The 20,541-nt window shown below is 35.5% G+C and overlaps 1 protein-coding gene across 1 annotated transcript; it reads right to left on the minus strand.

Moving 5' to 3' along the window:
- Window positions 1-458: 458 nt before the first annotated feature.
- On the minus strand, window positions 459-18,781 carry LOC113108506 (ly6/PLAUR domain-containing protein 6). Its single transcript, XM_026271681.1, has 5 exons — window positions 18,607-18,781; window positions 6,082-6,238; window positions 3,247-3,345; window positions 2,384-2,514; window positions 459-931 (listed from the first exon to the last, which is right to left on the minus strand). The coding sequence occupies exons 2-5, from the start codon at window positions 6,188-6,190 to the stop codon at window positions 758-760; spliced, it is 513 nt and encodes a 170-aa protein (XP_026127466.1). The 5' UTR covers window positions 6,191-6,238; window positions 18,607-18,781; the 3' UTR covers window positions 459-757.
- Between the last annotated feature and the right edge of the window lie 1,760 nt (window positions 18,782-20,541).

The following is a 20,541-nucleotide window of genomic DNA, read 5'->3' on the forward strand; positions in this document are numbered from 1 at the left end:
TTTACAGCCGGGCACATCGCCTAAACAAATCATAACGCCTGAAAAAAATAACACTGTCGCTGCAGACTCAACACTTTTTTGCTGATTACACAGTCAGCCAGGAATTCTGATTAGGAAATATTACAGTACACAACAATGGACCGACAAATGTGTTGGAACATATACATATCTATATCATAATATTAAAGCCCTCCACTGTAGGCTATATGGATGTTCAATGCTAGTCACTCCACTTCCACACGGCAATCTGTACACAAGTGCTTGCATAATGACACAAATACACAGTGCAAAACTAAACAGAGAATGTTCTTTTTATAGGAGCGAGGAATGCTGGATGACACGCTGAACTTGGATCCTATAGGTGCCAAGCCCTTTTCCATGATGACATGAATACTCGAACAATGAGAGGCCTGGCTGGAAAACTCATGTAGCCTGACCCCCCCAGAAAATATGTTCAGCTTCCTACAAAAACGGATGATAAAAAAATAAATATATCTATACAAACGTATAAAACGCGAAACAAGAAAATGTGCAGGTTTGTGTCAGTTTTGCCATAAATATCCCCATCCCACATCCATCACGAAAAACCACTCAGCTTGAGCCAAACCAAACATTAGTATATGATTCATAAAAATGTATTCATAGGAAATAAAAAGTCCAAGAGCTAACACTTCATTTTGAGAAAGGTAAAGCCCACAGCTGACGACGGTTTCCTAACTGACTGCTGTTAAGGTTTATTCCACTCCGGATGATTGTCTCAGTTAATACTGTGGAGCGTCAGGCTGATGATGCAGACAGAGAGCAGCAGCGTGGGACTCTGTGCTGGCTGAATGCTGGCGTTAATAGGAGACGTGGTGGCAAAGATGGCATCAGTCTCGTTTCGTGGGAGGGGCATGTTACAGATGTTCCCCTCACAACAGGATGTGCACACCTGCATAAAGAAAAAACAAATGATAAATAAGCAGAGATTAAGAAAGTGATCGTTTGCCAAAGTGTTAAATGAAAAACAATACGTTACTCTAATGACAAGCAGGGAAAAAGAAAATAATGTGGCCACAAATTAAAATGATGTTGTAACAACTTATGATTTTGTCGGCCAAAATTTAACTACATTAAAACAAGTGGACGAATTAGTACATATAATGGCCATGATTTAACTAAAACGAGGGAACAAAATAATAAAACATGGCCACAAATTTGGGTATATATCTCTTAACTGTTTTGCGGGAAGCGCATTTCCTCTGAAGTTTTGTTGACAAATTATGGACTTAATGCATGAAGTCGAGGACACGCATCGCAGAGCTAGTGCAAGATGAGCATTTGTGGTGTATATAATAGCAGTATATACATTAACACTGACCAGTTGTTTTGCTAGACCCTTATTCCTTTGTTGGGATCGTGTAGAGACCTCTGAAGCTGAAGTGAAACTACAGTTCGGACCTTCAACCCATTGGTCCCTATTAAAGTCCACTATATGAAGAAAAAATGTTTTCCTCAAACTCAAATCTTCCATTTCTTTTCAACCAAAGAAAGAAATACATGAACATCTTGGATGACATGGGGTGTAAGTAAATCTTGAGGAAAGTTTAATTCTGGAGTGAACTCGCGTTGGAGATGGGAAACATTTTAGTCTCAAATTTCTTAATGTTTCATAAATATTTACAGCAACTCCTCAGTGTTAAGTGTTTTGGGCTGAATCGGTTGCTGAAGTTTAATAGCATACTTCAGATTAGGCCAGAGTGTCAGTACAGTGCTGCACTGTAATAAAAGGCTCAACATCACCCGTCTGAACATAAACACTAAACAGCCATTATTTCAAGTTTACCTACAGAGAAAAAAATCACTTCAGACAAACACAAATAAATGAAACCTTTTTAACCTGAGAATGAACCTTCGGCTTCTAAATTTTCCCTTTTAGTGTAGCTGTGGCATCTTTACAGCACATTTATCTCTCAATCTGGCCTTCTCACATCTGCCCCCTGCCCTCTGCATAACTCCTGTCCTGTGCTAGAGGTAAAAGGTAAGACACAAAGAGTTCAGGGAGTGACCGGGCGCACCTTTCAGCAAGGATTACTCAAAGAAGGATTACTGAGAGACGGCAGCATAACTTTATGCACAACTTTATCGCATCTGCAGCGAAATCACTTGAGAGGATAAATGGATTAACTAAAGAGTTTAGTGTCTTACAGGCAGCAGAACCATTCACAAATGTGTTTATCAACCCCTCCACATGTGCTTTCTTTAAGATCACTTCAAGTGCACTGTGTAAAGTGAGATGAGAAGATAAACGTGGATGGATTTCAGCATTGCGAGCAAAACAAAAAAACTGGATGTGTTTGGTCTGAAACAAAAGTTTCTTGATGTGATGTGAGTTATATCTCACCTTGTTTCCTTCATGGTCCATCTCAGAGCAGCCTGTTTCAAGACAGTCTTCCAGCGCCACACAACGCTTTGTCACCGACACTGTGTTTCCATCCCAGCTCATCTTATGTTGTGTGTAGCAATATCTGCTCTCTAAAAGTTACAAATGGGCTTTACTTAGTTTTCTCAAGGACATACAGTATACATCACAAAAGAAAGCTTTCACTTCTATCTAATAAAGGAGTCAGATTTCAGTGAAAAAGCAATATTCCTCAAGGGATTTTTTTTATTTGCAGAACTCGCCCTCAGCCACTTTAAAAATCTTTAAAAAGTGCCCTTGAAGTGTGAGTCTTACAGTAACATAATATTGCACCATATTTAAGAACTATGTGGAAACACTGAACACAACCATATTTGAGCATTCCTGGAAATATATACATTCCCTGCAAATGTGCAGATGTTCTGCAGCAGCATGCGCACTGAAGGAATGAATGTCTGTAAGGGGTTACAGCTCCTGGGTCATTAACACACTCCTGTAAATCAGACATGACACAGCACAGAGCTTCCTTATATGGAAGGCTATTCACGGCAAAAACATGAACTGAATACATATGGAGCAACTTGTGGGCAAAGCAGGTCCTGAAACATACTGACCCAGCTGCATCTTATTCAGTTATTATCTGAGCAATCACTGAATGCACTTCAAAAGCACTGTGCTGTGACTATTTAAACGCACCATTACTGATTCATGATAGATTGATAGATTGTGTCTTAATAAAAATTGTTGGTTCACAGAATGACAGAAATACTTTTGTTTCAGGATACACAGTGCAAGACGAAATGAAATGATGGGTCTGTCAGAGGATGTAATGGAGATGCTGGTACCTCGTGGACAGTAGCGATCTGGAGCCCAGCGGTTGCATTCATAGTTGTCAAGTGCATCTTCACAAGTAAAACATTTAAATCCTCCTGGATATGGAGTTGCTGGGGAAACATGTATAATAAACAACATTAAAAGAAATTATTGGTAATGGCAAAACTTTTGGTGAAACTTGCATATTATTATGTGAAACATTTTTTTTTTTTATTGGTGTCATTGTTTGTTTTTGAAAGCATCTTATTCTCACCAAGGTGGCACTTTTTAATTGTATTAATTGTATTAATTCATTTTAAAAATATATTTTGAACGAGACACAATCTAATCAAGTGCTCTTTCACAAGCATTTTGCTGTCATTTCTTAGGTGAAAAAAGCTCTTGGGAATAGTGTGCTTTTTCTCTTTCTGGAGCTCCTCAATCTGATTATATAGAAACAGAAAAATCTGTCTCTTTTTTAAAGTTTTAAGAAGAAAAACCTCGTGTTGACCTCACCCAGCAAACATTTGAGAATCTGATCAAGTGACCATTTCAAACAGACCATTCATTCATTCATTCATCCGGACAGCCCTGATCTGTTATTACTTCTGAAGTCTCTAAATAGCTCTGTATACGCAAAGCTTTTGACCTACACTTTTTCTGTTAACTCCCCCAAATTCTTGTGACTCTTATAAAAGTGGTCACTCAATAATTAATACAATGATACAACTGACTATAACCTCTCTTAGATACAGCACAGATTTAAAGAGCTGAGAGAAACATTTTAGTTAAAACAACAGCGAGACATAAACAGTCAGAGACACATTTACAGCCATCTGGTGAATATGTAATTATAAAATGATACATTACCCCCCCCCCCAGCTAATTCAATATGCATGTCTTGTTTTTTTATTTTTTGATGTCAAAAAAGAAGAAAACAAACAAAAAAAATTGTTACATAATTGATTGCAAACATGCTTTTGAGTTTTTCAGCTTTTATAATGAGCTTATTTTTGATAGCGTTCTGTTGTGTTTGTGAGCACTCATTGTAAAGTGGTCTTAACTATGCTAAGCAGCTGGAGTGTGTTTTGTTTTCTGAATGATCTCATGTGGTTGTAAATCCACACTTGCGCTCTGCAGTGATAAAACAAAATGAACTGCATCATCATAATAAATCCTCTTCATCAATATGCAACAGCTAGATATCAGCAGGTAACAAAATCGCTGCTGGTACATAACTATATTGGGATCTCATAAGAACTGATTTCTTTTAACCTCTCTCTCTCTCACACACACACACACACACACACTCTCTCTCTCTCAATCCCCGCTGGGACATTGAGCAGATACGGATATCTCCAGCTGCACACTGGTGAGCCGGCACACAGCTAAAAGGATTTTGGGAGGTCCTGCTCACTGTGATGAAAGAGTTTGGGATTTCAGAGATTAATTCATTCAACAGAACTGAAACCAACCTCCAGTCTCTCTCATCATAGCCAAATTGTACTTGAACATTACCACATGTAACCAACTGATTCTGAGATATTACATATTTAAATAGGAACTGGTAACAAATTATTGTAACTATCAATATAAATCATTGACGAACATGTAATGCATATCTACATCTACAATTTTCATAGTCATGAAAATAAAGAAAACTCTTTGAATGAGAAGGTGTGTCCAAACTTTTGGTCTGTACTGTATATATATATATATATGTATATATATAGGAAGATTAGGAATGGGAACCATGAGGAATGTAATGATTCTGGAAAATGGAAATGGAAAAATGTTCAGAAAGTCTTATTGCTTTCACTTATATACATTCCAAAGTATTTGTTTTTATGTAAGTTGTATATATGTGCTGTATTATACAACTTATATTTGTATATATCCAAATACTGTATATCTATATATGTTTTAAGTCAAAGACTGGTCAACTGATCAAAAGTAAATACATGAATTAATTTATATTCATCAAAGAATCCTGAAATAAAGCATCTTGGTTTCCACAAATATATAACAGCCCAGCTATTTTCAACACTTATATATATATATATATATATATATATATATATATATATATATATATATATATATATATATATATATATATATATATATATTATTATTGTATTTCCAAACAAATACAGCCTTGATGAGAATAAGAAACTTTTTCTTAACTAGTTGATTATTAGAATGCATATATACTAAAATATTAGCCATTTATAAGTCATAATTAAGCACATATTAATGCCTTATTCTACATCCCTAATCTTACCCAATAGCTAAACTTAACAACTACCTTAATAACTATTAATAAGCACCAAATAAGGAATTTAATGAGGGAAAAGTTGTAGTTAATAGTGAATAAGTGTTCCCTATTCTAAAGTGCTACCACATTCATGTTTGTTAATTACTTGATTAAGTTTATTTGATGTATATTTAATGAGCATAACAGCCATTTTAAGCATTTCAAGACACAAATCAAATGAGGCTCAAAGTTGAAAATCTCGGGCAGAATAGGCTACAGTACACTGACCCATGGTGCCATGGCTGATGCCACATGCTATAAACAACTAATTTCGCATCAGGAGGGATGATGGGCAATCCATGAGTGTCAGGGTGGGGGATCTTAACACAGCTGAGACACTGAGTTTAGCTACGGATCACTGTCCTGATGCTCAACCACTGATACATCCTGGAAAGCCAACTATTAGGACACAATATAAAATCTAGAACCCCATAAAGGATCTATAGAACTGATTTCTGACTCTTTTGTTATTCCAAATAACCCAGGAAAAACATCAATTATATCCATTTTATCTTCAAGGTTTTGGCAGAATCTAAGAAGAAATACTTACTTGAGGGATGGAGAAAAATAATATCTTTTTCCGTGAAGTCCCTCGATTGAACCACTTTGATGATGGCGGTCAGCATCAGGCCCCAGGCCATGAGAGGCCAGGGTTCCATAGCTGGAGGAAAACTCACATGAGCAGGTATCCAGATCCAACACGGCACCTGATGAACAAAACAACCATTTCTTAAGAAAACATACTACCAGGGTCATACGGAACAACTTAACTATAGGCACTAAAGGGATTAAAGAAACAGCTGCTGAAGATAGAAAGGAAACTCTATAGGATTAAATCAGTTCAAAAGCAGTGTTATCCCTCTCCAGAACACCGGGCACAAAGAGGCATGCTTGTTATTCCAGCAAGTGCTTCATTATATCAGTGACAATGTCAGCAGTCTGCCAGTGTCCTGCCCTCAGCAACAGTGACCCTCTTAGCCGTTCGCTTTGGTTTTTGGCAGCAGAACAAACACTCATCCATTGTTTTCAATTACTGAATGCCATGCTCACAATGACATCTTTGACGAACACCACAAAATGGATAGTTATATATTTATAGTCTATTAAATGGGATCAGATTTATTGGATAAGAATGTTCACGTGGCATATTTTTTTATAGATTTTATTTAACATTTGGAAAAAAAAAATGTTTAGCATTTTTACTTAAAAGTAAAAAAATAATAACATTTCATTTCCACTATGTATTTTTGTTTAAAAATTTAATATTTAAATTTACAAAGGTTGAAATATGAGAAGGATCTATGCTGTTTTTTGGTGTGATACTTGTTCAACAGAAATCCTAAAATAAGCCTGGAGAAAAGCACATGGCTTAAACACAGAGCTGTGTGGTTTACGTTACTGAAACGAAAGCTGGGGCAGATTACACATTTTTCAGAAGTGCTTGACTAAACCGCTTTGTGTGCTTTCTTCAGCAAGTCAGATGGCGAGCCAGCCAGTAATCAATCCATTCATTTTGGTGAATCAATTTCCCTAACTTTGTTTACAACTCACAAATTGAATTCCCCATGGGAAAAAAAGCTGACTCATAAATCCAAGCATGAGAAAGCTATTCAATTTACTTTCAACATGAAGTAAAAAATATCCTTCAACAACCAAAAAAAAAAAAACTGTAAATGAACTCCTGTAAAGTTTATTAGATAATATTTTAGTCATCAGGTATATCAGCGAACCAGAGCACTCTTTTCAGAAGACATTTACTTAATTTACAGCATACCAGACCAAAGCAGCTCATTGACTTTTAATATAAAATGAAGACAACCAGCACAATTTTTATTTTTTTCCCATCTCCATCAGTTCATTCACTTACAAAACTGAACCTGGAAGGCAAGAAAGCACATCTTCAAAGCATAGCCAATTTTTGGTACTTTCTGTGCTTCATTAATAAGGATTAGACCTTCCTTTGATTTAGCAAGTAATTCCCCTTTAATCAAGAGCAACAATCCCAGCATATCTCTGTGAACACAGATGAGAAAAAAACCCCAAACCCTTAGAACTGTATTTTATATAAAAACTAAAATAATAATAATAGTAAACAATAATCTTTTTTTTCTCTGCATCAATTCAAAGTCAACAGAAATCGGTGCAATCAATGTATTAGAAGGCTACTATTAAAGACTGTAACTGATAGGAGTCCCTAAAGTGATACATGTCCAGTACGATTTTAATGGCTTTCCTGTTTAAGGCGGGAAAAACAGATTTCCTCGTGTTTATTGTGTTAGCCATGCTGGTTTCAGAAAAATGATTCAACAGACCGGCACCGGGCAGCCTTGAGCTCCTGCTGCTGTGTAGCTCCTGACCTCTCAGACAATGCAGAGTGGCACAGCACAGCCATGTTAGAGAGCATCAGGTTTCCTCAAAGTGATCCGCTTTCACTGCTGAAGGTCTAAAGCGGTATTGAAAAGGAACACAGAAGTACATATCGGTTTTCGTTTTTAGCTGTAGATTGGTCCCACAAGCTGTTCGTCAACTGGGAATAACAACAAACAATTTAAGAATGTTTTGACACACCTTTAATAAATGTGGTGACCTCTATTATAAGTTAAGTCTGAAGATAATAAATTGGATTTTCCCCTGGGCTTTCAGTATTATATTAGTAAGAATATAACAAGGGGAAATGTGATTCATGTGGATGCTGAACAGAGATGCAGATGCACGGTGATAAATCTTTAAATGAAAAAGCCAGGTGTTATAATTACTTAAAAGTAATTAACTTAATGACACATTTGTGCAATTGTAGTTTCTACAGAAGAAAAGATTACAGGGACAGTCCATCCAGAAATGGATGTTGGGACATCATTTATTCTCCCTCATGTTGTTCCAAACCTGTAAAACGTTTTTCTTCAGAAGAACACAAAAGGTGATAAGAGTTCATGCTACTCTGTCAGGGTCCGTCAAGCGCCAATAAATAAATAAATAAATGAAAAAAGAAAGAAAGAAACAAAAAACACCATAAATCCAGTTCACAATAAATATAAAAAATAGCACAGAAGTCATATGAATTACTCACTGACAGTAAGTAGTTCATATGACCTCTGTGCTATTTTTAATATTTTAATATCTGAGACACCTTTGATAAATGTGGTGACCTCTATAATAAGTTATTTATGAGAATAAATAAGTTACTGTTACTTTTTATTGTTACTTATATTTTGGGAGCTTGACAGCCTCTGCTTTCATTTTAATGTTATGGAACAGAGCAGCACAAAAAACTGCTCACTGTTTCACAAAAGAAATGAAAAAAAAGACTAAACTATTTCAATTATTTAGTGAAATATATTTAGTGTATCTAACTATATCTACTATATATAACTATAAAGATAGATATATACGTTAAATATATTATCTGGCCAACTAACAAAATCTACACGTAAATAGCCAATGCAAAGCGGTTTATTGCATTTGTATTTGCATTTTTAGCTAAAATAGAGAATGCCTGCAGGTGAAATAATCTGAATCTCTGATAAAATCACCCCAGTATGAGACTGTGACACGAAGAGGGAATATGTTAAGTGAGGGAAGCCTAGAGTAACAAAAATACATCATAGCCTACTGATAAAAAAACATGGATTTGGTTTCAACACACAGGTGTCCTCGGCCAGAGTCGTCTTATTCAGCTTTATCTGTTATTTGTGAGTCTGTCTAAGACTATTAAGCTTCATCCCAGGCCACAACTCAGAACAGAACATGGTTGATAAGAGATCATAATTTCTTCATAATTATTTGAATAATTTTATTTCAAGCGTTGACATTCTAATCACAATAATGACAACTGCAACTCATGCCAGTCAAATATATTTAATTGAAATACATCCGTTTCCAAACAGGGCACATAATAATTACTCTGACATTCAAAGGCAACCTTCCAGACCAATCAGGAAGTGCCTGAGGTTGAACTTCAGTGCCCCATCTCCTCTAAAGCTTTGCCAGGTGCCTGCCATGAGCAATAGCTGTCATCAAAGCCTACACGCCTGCGAGTCGCTCTGGAAAATGGAAACTGCGGTTGTCGGTTTGTTTAAGCAGACTATTCTGTTGTTTAGAGAGGGTTGAAGAGGATCACGCTGCATTAAAGCACTTTTATGTTCAGCATAAAAAAGAAACGACATGATGGAGAGTAACTGATGAAAAAAATTTCATTTTTGTGTGAACTATTCCTTTAAGCATAAACTTTCAGTCTCAGATGTGTTCTGCTCAAATGAAATAACAGAAACAAATAAGACTTTGCTGAATTTGTTGAAATATACTACTGTTTAGATGTTTGGGGTGGGTATGATTTTTTAAATATTTTATGCTCAGAAAGACTGAATTCATTTAATCAGAAATACAGTGAAAACAGTAATATTGTGAAATACTATTACTATTTTATATTTGAATATATTTTAATGCAATTGAAACCTGTGATGGAAATAAAATCAAAATTTTCATAGGTAATTACAACAGTCTTCAGTGTCACATGATCCTTCAGAAATCATACTAATATGCAGATTTGCTGCTCAATAAATATTTCTAATTATTATCAATGTTGAAAACATGCGTGTTGCTTAATATTTACAGAACAGTGTTTATTTAAAACAGAACGTTTTTGTAATATTATGCATGTCTTTACTATCACTTTTGATCACTTAATTGCATGTACAAATAATGTGCATAGTGATGTTTAGTTTCTTTGGTCTATTTTGTAAGAAATGCTTAAAGCTATATCGCAATTTCTGATGTTTTGGCTGAGCCATTGTTGAAAAAACAACAAAGAACAATTCACTTCAATTCATGCAAAATTAGTAGTTCGACTGCATGTATTACTCTACTTTTAAAGCAAAAGTGCTTGTTTTAGTGTTTAGCACCTGTGATATGACTCAATGAAAGCCTGACTTCTTCTCTGTACAGCATGACACATCCAGTCACATTCATGTCATCTCATTACTGCAGGTCACCGGCTGACGGCTGAGGAAAGAGGCTCGCAGCAGGACAAGGGCCCTGGAGTTGCTGCCTGAGCCACTGCCAGGTGAGTAAGACTAACTCAGGTCAGAAACACAATACTCCAGGTTGTGAATTGGCCTGTGAATGCAGTCGCTCCCATTAATGGAGGGAAAGAAATGCAAATCCTCTCTTGTGACTTCCAGAACTTGTTGGACCAGATTTCGCACAGGTTTGAGAAGTGAAAGGAGAAGAGTAGCCTGCCACAAACACCTGAATCTCAGTAATTCACCTAGAAGGAAAACATTATACAAGAGGTTGATATTACAATAGCACAATCCTTATCTATGCCATGAATAGAAAACAAATACAAATATTGCATAACTTATTCAAAACAGTTTATTGTAAAGCTAAATTCCTTGGAAAGCCACAATACGACAAAAACGGACAATAACAAAGATGAAGCTGCACATCTCCATTCATTTGAGAGAGCACAGTGCCATTTCAACAAAGCCAAATGCCATCGAGCAATGCCTGTGCCCTATAGTGCACCCGGCCAAAACCAAAGGAGTCACGTTGGATCAGAATCACACACCAGCTAATTGAAATCCTACAAGCATGCACACACACACACACACACACACACACACACACGCACTAATCCGGCACTATTCGTTTGAAGTGGTCCAGTTCAGCTGCATAATTTTTAATCCCCTCTTCAGTCTCTTGACACATTCAAAGATCCAAGGAATCGGTCATGTAGCACAGAGTAACACAATGGAAAATCAGCTCTCTGTTTAAAAAGATCACTGCTGGAACAATACTAATATGACACAATGTCATATGCTGCATGCTTAAGTTTGGGGGAATACATTTTCATTCATATAATAAAAAATAATTTCAACAGAATAAAAAATACATTAAAAAAAAATAGTAGTTTGATTTTACCTTTTATTATAATTTCGGTAACACTTTAGAATAGGTAACACTTATTTGTTGCTTATTAGCATGCATATTACTAGACTATTAGCCATGTATTAGTGCTAATTAAGAACATATTAATGCCTTATTTTACTTGACCTTATTCTACATCCCTAATCTTACCCAATACCTAAACCTAACAACTACCTTACTAACTATTAATAAATGTAAATATTAAGAGAAATGTCATAGTTAATAGTTAACAAGTGTTACCTATTCTAAAGTGCTACCATAATGTCTATATTGTTTTTGTTCATTTTATTTCTATTTTAGTTGTAGTTATTTTTATATATCTAGTTAAACAATTAAAATATGAAATGCTGCCATTTTATATTTTACTGTACTTCCGTTAATGTTTATTTTATTTTATTTCAAGTAATGATGTTTTTTTATGGTTTTAGATGCACAGTAGTTAACTATGATAACCCGGATGAGTAAATAATAACAGATTTTTTAGCTTTGGGTGAACTAGGCCTTTAATCATTTTCTATTTTGATATGTTTTCTCAACAAGTTATTGATTCATCTGTTTTGCTTGTGTAGATTTGGGATTAACTGATTCTGCTAGATCATATGAACTCTGCAATAGTCTCTCTTCTCTCTTTGGGTTCGGTGAATCCACTGCTTGAAACTAGGAAAAAGACTTGAGCTCTTTGTAGGGCAGGGCAGATACAATAATGTCTTGGCGTGGGGGGGGGGGGGTCGGACTGAAGAAGGGATAAAATATCCTTGTGGCAGCTGTAGAAAACCAAGTGGGTGGGGTAAGTCTGATTCCCTTGAACTTTGGGCCAGCAAAACCATAACAGAATAAGGGTAAATGGGGGCTAAATAGGAATGTTCATGAAAGGATTTGCTACCTCTTTTGTCTTTGGGGCTCAGATGGCAAAACCTCACATTCTCCCAACAAGACATTTACACTCCGTGATCACCGGGAGTTTAATCAGCTCTGCTCTCAACTTTAAGGCTTTTGTGCATGTTTTCATGTAAACATCTACAGTTCAGACATCATTGAAATTCAGATCACCTGACTCTGGAGGTGCTGGTGATTCAGTCAAAATACCATGTCAAAGAACATTAGTAACATAACTTGCCCAAACATAACACCACTATGTCTGTTCAAGGTCTAAATGAAGGGAATAAGATGAATAAAAAAAAAGTGTATGCCTATGTTTTTGCAAAACAGACAACCTGTGGAAAGAATTCACCCATGAAGAAAGAAATGGTTTTGTTGTGTAAACATGAAAGGTTTGAGATGGCAATCAAAAACATACCAGTGTAAAACCTCTACAATTAGGCATGAGGTTTTGAATCTCGTGTCTGCAGTGAAAGCGGGATGACAGGACTGTATTTACAAGGAATGACAATAAGGACAGTCACCTCAACTTTTAAAATGTCATTGAGTAATATCAAAGAAATATACAAGAATATACAAATCAGTGTAGACCATTTATTTATTTATTTATTTCAGAAAATTTTATTAAGGATCAGGTTAAAAGCACTTTTAAATTATATGCTTTTGTATATGCTTGCAATATCAATTATCTGCAAGAATTCAACCAAGCATTCTCATGGAAAGAAAAAAAGATCAAAGGAAATGGAAAAGCTCTGGAGGCATGCTGAGAAAGTATCTGCTGCTGATGCTGAGGAGGGAGAAATGTACCCTGCAAGACAACACCAGGATCGACTGCATACATATACATACAACACATAAAATAATGTGAAATGGCAAAAATAACAGACTAGGCAGTAGTTAAATTTACACTACTAAATGCAATATCATGATCAAATCAAACAAATCAAATCTTTTTATTATATTTATTTTTTTCAGGATTCTTCGATAAACAGAAAGTTCAAAAGCATAGCATTTATTTAAAAATATATATATTTTGGAACAGTTTATAAGTCTGCACTGTCCCTTTTGATCAGGTTAATCTGTCTATGTTGAATAATAAATGAATGAACGAGGTGCTGAACGAAATGCTTGATTTCATAATAAATTCATTTCAAAATATATCTCATTACACTGATATTGAACTACACACTGACTGAGCTGAATGAGCCTTGTTGTTCAAATCCTGGTACAAAGTGTATTAACAGACTGCATATAAATCTTCATATGCAGACAAAAGATGGCAGCAGCTTCACTACAGGGTGCAAAAAGGCCTCCGTAAGACAAATCGGATACATCTGTTCAGTAAAGCATTCAAATGGGGTTCAAGAGCAGCTAATTAGCATCAAAATCTGCCAAAAGCTCCTTAACACCACACAGTTTTACATTGTCCTCTTTGACCAGGATATTCTCCATAGTGACTTATAAAAATACATATATCATGTGGTAATGCTAAAAAGACTTGAAAATGTAAATAATGGAATAATGGGGCATAACATGCAAAAATAACAGATGCATTAAGAGCGCCAGGCGCCTCAGGCAGACTAGCATTGACTCGGGGATAGTGATCTTTGCCTGGTCACTCATGCAGTTAACGCTAAACAAACTTTGCTAAATAATTCAAAAAGAGCATAAGTAATGCCCAGCGTTGAGGGATTCTCCCTTATGCCCCGATGAACAGCGCTTGTTATGTATTCGGCCCAAAGTGAAGGATCATTATCTAAAGACCATCAGCCTTTGTCAAGTTCCTCGACATGGTGAGGGGAAACAAAGGGGTCAGATGAAGCCATCGCTCTGTCTTCTGCCTCACCGTCCCCATTGAGATGGCACTCTGGGTAATGGAGGGTCCGATCAGCACATGGAGCACTGAACCCCCTCCCCCACTACAACGCTTCTCTGATGGTCACGCAATGGTAAAAAAGGTGATATATTGTGGGTATTACAAGATTATTTAAAGAAAAAAGATGCTCCTGACATCTAGCATGTGTTTAATTATACAAAGAGAGTAAATGAATAGATAAATTCATGCACAACACACAGTAACATCGTTACATGTAATGAGCTGGTCAATGGTTCGGAACGACCAGATCAAACATTCCTGTGGCATTCCTCAGCCTGCATCATGCCGTCAGAAAACCACCCTCATACATCAGTAATAAAGACCCATATAACTCGAAATGCTTCTATACCCTTGTCATTAGAAGGTCTCAAATAACACCTTTCAGTTTCCCGGCTGGCTGTCTGGAGAAACACCTGCCCCGGCTCTAACGTGTTTTCAGGTGATCAACTGTTTCTTGGGGTCAGAGGACATGCAAATATGTGGGCCTTCCTGTCACAAGTGTCTATAAGGGAAAATATTCACTCAAACCCAGTGGAATCCACAAACTGGTCGACAGGTAAAGCTAATCCATCAAACCCAAACTAACAAGATGTCAGATTTCTCCATCACAATTATTAGCAGGGCTGGATAATACAGATGGCCTTATTGAACAGAGCCAGTGTGAGAGAGTTTCAGGCCAGTTGTGGAAATGTATAAACACGATATTTGCATAAAAAATTTGACCCTATCTGTGAAAACCCTGAAGCCATTTTTTTTTGTGATCAAGTATTTCTACATAAAATCATCCTTCATAAGGTAAAGAACATTCTGTGAAAATGTAACCTTGATATCTTTAATATTGACTGAGTAAGACTATGTCAAAGATTGAAATCATAGTGAAATAAATGGCTGAAATCAAACGTTGATGCTTTTTACTGTATCTCATAATTAGATTTTGAAACTTTAGCCTGGATTTCACAGAGAGGTTCACAAATATATAGGATATATATGAAGCATTTTAATACAACTACAAATTATATATTGACCTATATTATATTTTACTTTTGTTGTGAGGTTACAGTGGACATATAGTCAGGGTAAAATAGTACTACTACTACTACTACTACTACTATTATTAATAATAATAATAATAATAATAATAATGTATATTGCAAAAGAGCTCTGCACTCTTGTTTCTCTTTCTGTCACTCTTTCAGTCACTATAGTGTTGTAATTGTTTCAGTAAAGCCTTGTACTTAGAACTTGCTAATTAGCTGCATATTTAATTAATCATAAAAGAAGTCTGACCCTTTTCTGAAAACTAAAACATGCCTGAGCATCTATTTTATAACACAAACTACAACTACAGTCTGTATCTCATATTTACTAAGCTTTACTGCTTTGCAAACAGATAATGAAGCAAATCTCTTCAGTTAATATTTACAGAAAATATCACATAAGCCTATGCGTGAGATTGTCTCGAGTTACACCACCCCCATCCAGATAAAGTGAACCAAGAACTAATGGACGATAAATCTTATGCGTGGGTACTGGGATTTTAAAAACGAAGACAAATGCATTTTTCACGCTGGTGAGGACCCTTTCACTTCTTAAACATTTTCTTCTTGAATTCATTGTTCTGACCGTGTCCCTTCAACCAAGACTGCAGCCCCACCACAAAACCAGACCGTCCACAGATGGGCTTTAGACACACATCACTCTATAATTCCATTCTTCCTATGCATGTTTGCAGGAGACGATGCATTTCCTTTGCTTCTGACTGGACGAGACTATAGGCTTTGGTGTATTTAACACTGAAGATGGCTTTACAGATGTACTATATGATTTTAAACCAGTACTTGCTAGATCAACATTATGCAATAGTTAACATAAACTTATACATTCACATCATATATTAACCTCAGTTATGGTTATTATCAAAATACAGTATACACTATATATATATATATATATATATATATATATATATATTTAACATTTAAATTATAAATGATAACATTATTTCAAGCATTATAATCTAATACTAAGTATAAATGATCAAAAATACAAAGTAAAATTAATTAAACATAAAATACGTAATAGTGGTTGCATGAACAACAAAAATTATAATGTGATCAACATTTACACCTAAAGCCTAAAGCATCAACTAATGTTAATGCATATTACTGCAAATCATTCCCATGATATTCTTGAATTTGAAGGTGAATGCTACGCTTTCCAACAGTACTTTGACTTTGCATTGTCTGAAATTGTCATCAGGGCTTTACCGGTAAGAAAAGGGCTTTCCACCTCAGTTGAAATATTTTCTCCTGTCTAATCTCAAAGGAAGCTTGGCTCATAAATTACTCTGTGGATTTCCTCTCACTGTCTGCTAAGTGAGAATATTTTGCAGTGCTCCTTCCCGTTGTGTCCTTGGCTGCTTGTGTTGAGTCTGTACACACACAACCTCGGCACAGACTACAGATAAAAAGCGCTTCAGACTATTTTTTGCACTGAAAAATCTCACTGTGGAAATGAGCATGGAGTCGTTTATCTTCTCCAGCCCCACGCAGGTGCATTACAACTAAATGAGATTAAGCATCGGCTCTAGAAAGCGAAAACAAACGGCCCGGGAACATTCATAAAAAGGTCATTAAAAAGAGAAGATGAGATTCTCATGGTTGGTCAATATTAGGCATTGACTGTGAGCCAAAAAACATTAATCAAAACATTTTTGCATTATATTCTGTATAATAAGCAGCCTACGTATTTGTATTGATGCAGAGAACAAATGGAAAGAAGCAGTGTATACATAGACACTGAATTAACCACTCCTACAAGCATGGCAAACACAAAGCAGCACACAACGCTCCATCAAGCCAAGGGATCGACCCATATCAAATAAAATCTGCCTCATTCCTAAAAAAAAAAAAAAATACAACAACAAAAACATGCACTGCTGCATCCATGCACCTGCTGCATATTTTAATATGAAATATTATAGATCCATTGTTGTGCATGCATTCACACTAATAGATGTTAGAGCGCTTCATTGCTTATTAGTTCCATATAATATAGTACAAATGCATGACACTACACATTCCTGGCATAAACTCATGGTGGGCAGGGAGGGTCATTGCTGACCTTTTATAAATGCATAAATGCAATAAATGCAATACACACATTTAATGAGAATGGAATATAACTTGCTTTTTTGGCCAGCACTGTGTTAAAGATATGAACAGATTTAAGAGTGCAATTTACAGTGAGCTGAATTTCAACCCCTTCGTATGTTTAATTGAACTTATATAATGTCAAATATCAATGATGACTTTTGACAGGATGACCATGTTGTTTGACTTTTGAAAATGGCATTGTGTCTTACACTCCTTACTAATGTAGACTAAATTAAAAAACCACATCTATATTGTTAAGCAACAAACTACACTGCAATATATATATATATATATATACATTAGTAAGGAGCGTAAGACACAATGCCATTTTCAAAGGTCATTGATTGATATTTTACATTATATAAGTTCAATTAAACATACGAAGGGGTTGAAATTCAGCTCACTGTAAATTGCACTCTATAGTACAATTATAATATATACTTTTCTATATGTCAATAAACTATATAATGGTAATATATACACCCATTTAAGATATTTTAATCTGTTTGTCACTGTAAAATTTACTGGAATGAAACAGGAGGACAATAAATGGCCACATGATAAATTATAGTTTATCAAAATGCACAGTGTAATTCACACATAGACAAAACACATCAGGCTATCATAAAACACCAAAATAATGCAAGGAACATTAACTAAATAACCTATAAGGCCATAAATTCCCCATAAATAATTTTTTTGTAAAATATAATTTTTTACCAATAAAATATACATATTGCATTTTTAAAGCCATACATAAAAATCCACAAACATTGTTACAATATTTAAAAGCAAAATTTGAAACGTAGTAGCCTATATGGTAATGTAATAGTTCTGTCATCACAATCAATTGTTTGTTTGTTTTTTATATATTTTTTTAAATATTATAATTATTATTATTATTTTTATGTGTTAAGATCCCCAACATTTTCAGAACGTAAATCACCATAATCAGAAGCGTGTAGCGCGAGCGTTCGCTTCAGTCTAATTGATTATAATGCAAGCGTTCTAGTTTTGACGCAACGCTGTCAAACAAGCTGCCGCTGTTATTTACTATGATTACTATCTTTCAGCTGTGGTTTGGATCAGAAGGTGGAGTGAATACATTTTACATTTTACACACAAAAAAATAACTCTTCTACAGATGAAAACATGACATTATTCAGATTTTAAAGGGTGTGCTCTGTCATGCATTAATCCAATCGCAGCAGGTCAAATAAAAAAGATTACGGCCACTTACCGAGAATGATTCAAACGACTGTAGTCAAACTTTTAGCACGGCAGATTTATCCCTGTATGGCAAGAGCCGAAGAGAGTCATGTATATCAATAGTGTCCTTTCAGTTGTCTGTACTCATGACACGTCCGAGCTGAATCCCTGTGAACTCGAAGCTTCCTAAAAGGCGGATGAGACGCTCGGCTGCGCCTATCAGAGGTCGAGAGGAGGCGCGTCCCGATGGATCCACACACACACACACACCTACTGTACTGGGTTTTATTCGCACCACTTGAAGCCTTGGCTAAAATATCTGGTAAAGTATGTTATAAGCTTTACATTATAGGCTAAGCATATAGCTAATAATAATAGTCTTTTTGTGCACAATACGAACGCGAATTGACTTGTGAGCATATGGTTCATAAAAACGATTTGACAAAAATGCCGTTTAGATTGGCAGTTTACTGAAGTCTTTTCAATGGGCCCTCTGCTGGTGATAAAACTGACTGTGAAATGTCAAATCAAACACTTCCTGTCAGTGAACCACAACCGAATAAATGTTGACAAAATGAGACTTATAAATGGATATAATCCAGCATTCCTATTTCTTACTTTAGTTAAAATAAATATCAACAACTAAATCACAACATTCACAAACTATATGTGTGCGTGTGTGTGTGTGTGTGTGTGTGTGTGTGTATATATATATATATATTTGTAATGTCTGAAATGATTCATTTCTTCACAGTGGAGCTAGACAGTCAAAAATATATTTCTTTCTACTGAATATTAATGGAGACACTTGTGACTAGAAATGGTAAAGAAAGTTTGTTTTGATTTAAAATCACGACACATTTATGGTAAAAGGCTCCTGCACACATGGGGCAAAGTGTATAGGTGCACCTTGAATAAAAAACATTTTTTTTTGTCTAAAAATTTGTTACACTTTCATAGATTCTCACTGGCTACATAAATCTGCAACATTTTAAAAATGACAAAATATTATATTCAATTGACTTGAAAATCAAAATGGAAAATGTACCATAATGGCAAACATGCACTTCGATTTAGTTTTGGTTTTTTGCTATTAACTGTTTTGGGAGAAACACTAAATAGGCCTTTTATCATGGAGAAAAAGTACCCTATCAAGACAACAGATCTATGGCCAGATAATTCACATTTACAGAAGTAATTCTGTAAGTTAAAAGTGCAACAGATCTACCTGCTGTAAGCATTTTAATATCGAGCTCTACTGTCTTTAATGGCGTCCAATTTGGTATATCCTGGGTCACGTAAACCTGCAAGCAAACCTTATTTGTGAGGGTGAGTTAAAAGCTGTGCGGGAGGTAACCCGTAAAGCGGGGAGCATCACAGACCCCCCTGTCACTGCTCTGCCTTTGAGCAAGACCCTAAACCCCGGGTGGCTTCAAGAGGACTGTCTCTGTAATTAGTGCACAGTGAATCACTTTGATTAAAAATGTCAACCTCACACATTACTATATCATGTATGCAATCAGTAAATATGCCTTACTTAGCTTGTTATTATCTAATTATGTGCTAAACCTCCAAATATTATATGCACTGATGTCATGAATAGGTTGTAAAATGCTCCATGCCACAAAAATCCAAAATGTTTCCCTAAGGCAACAATCACCAATTTAAAGACAGAGAGCCTGATGAAAAGTGGCATGTTCTTGAGGAATGAAGATATGTGGCATCAGTAAAACCATAAAACAAGCTGTTCACACTTTTAGTCAATAAAAAAAAAAAAAAAAAACAACGTATTTTGAATCATTGATAATACATTTTACATGTTAAATATTCTTTATTATAAATAATATAATTTACATATCATTTAAATTATTATTATTATTAAATTAAATTGATAATAATAATTTAAATAAATAGATTAATTAACCTATAGACTGCATAATATTGAAAATTAAATATGTAAAAAAAA

Source organism: Carassius auratus, chromosome 9, assembly GCF_003368295.1.
Source record: "Carassius auratus strain Wakin chromosome 9, ASM336829v1, whole genome shotgun sequence".
In the NCBI taxonomy this organism is placed as follows: Eukaryota; Metazoa; Chordata; class Actinopteri; order Cypriniformes; family Cyprinidae; genus Carassius; species Carassius auratus.

Coding starts and splice junctions, on each gene's coding strand:
- LOC113108506 (XM_026271681.1), bottom strand. CDS start 6,190: ATGGAACCCTGGCCTCTCATGGCCTGGGGCCTGATGCTGACCGCCATC. Junction 3,346..6,081: donor TATTTTTCTCCATCCCTCAA/GTAAGTATTTCT, acceptor ATGTTTCCCCAG/CAACTCCATATCCAGGAGGA. Junction 2,515..3,246: donor AGATCGCTACTGTCCACGAG/GTACCAGCATCT, acceptor TGTAACTTTTAG/AGAGCAGATATTGCTACACA.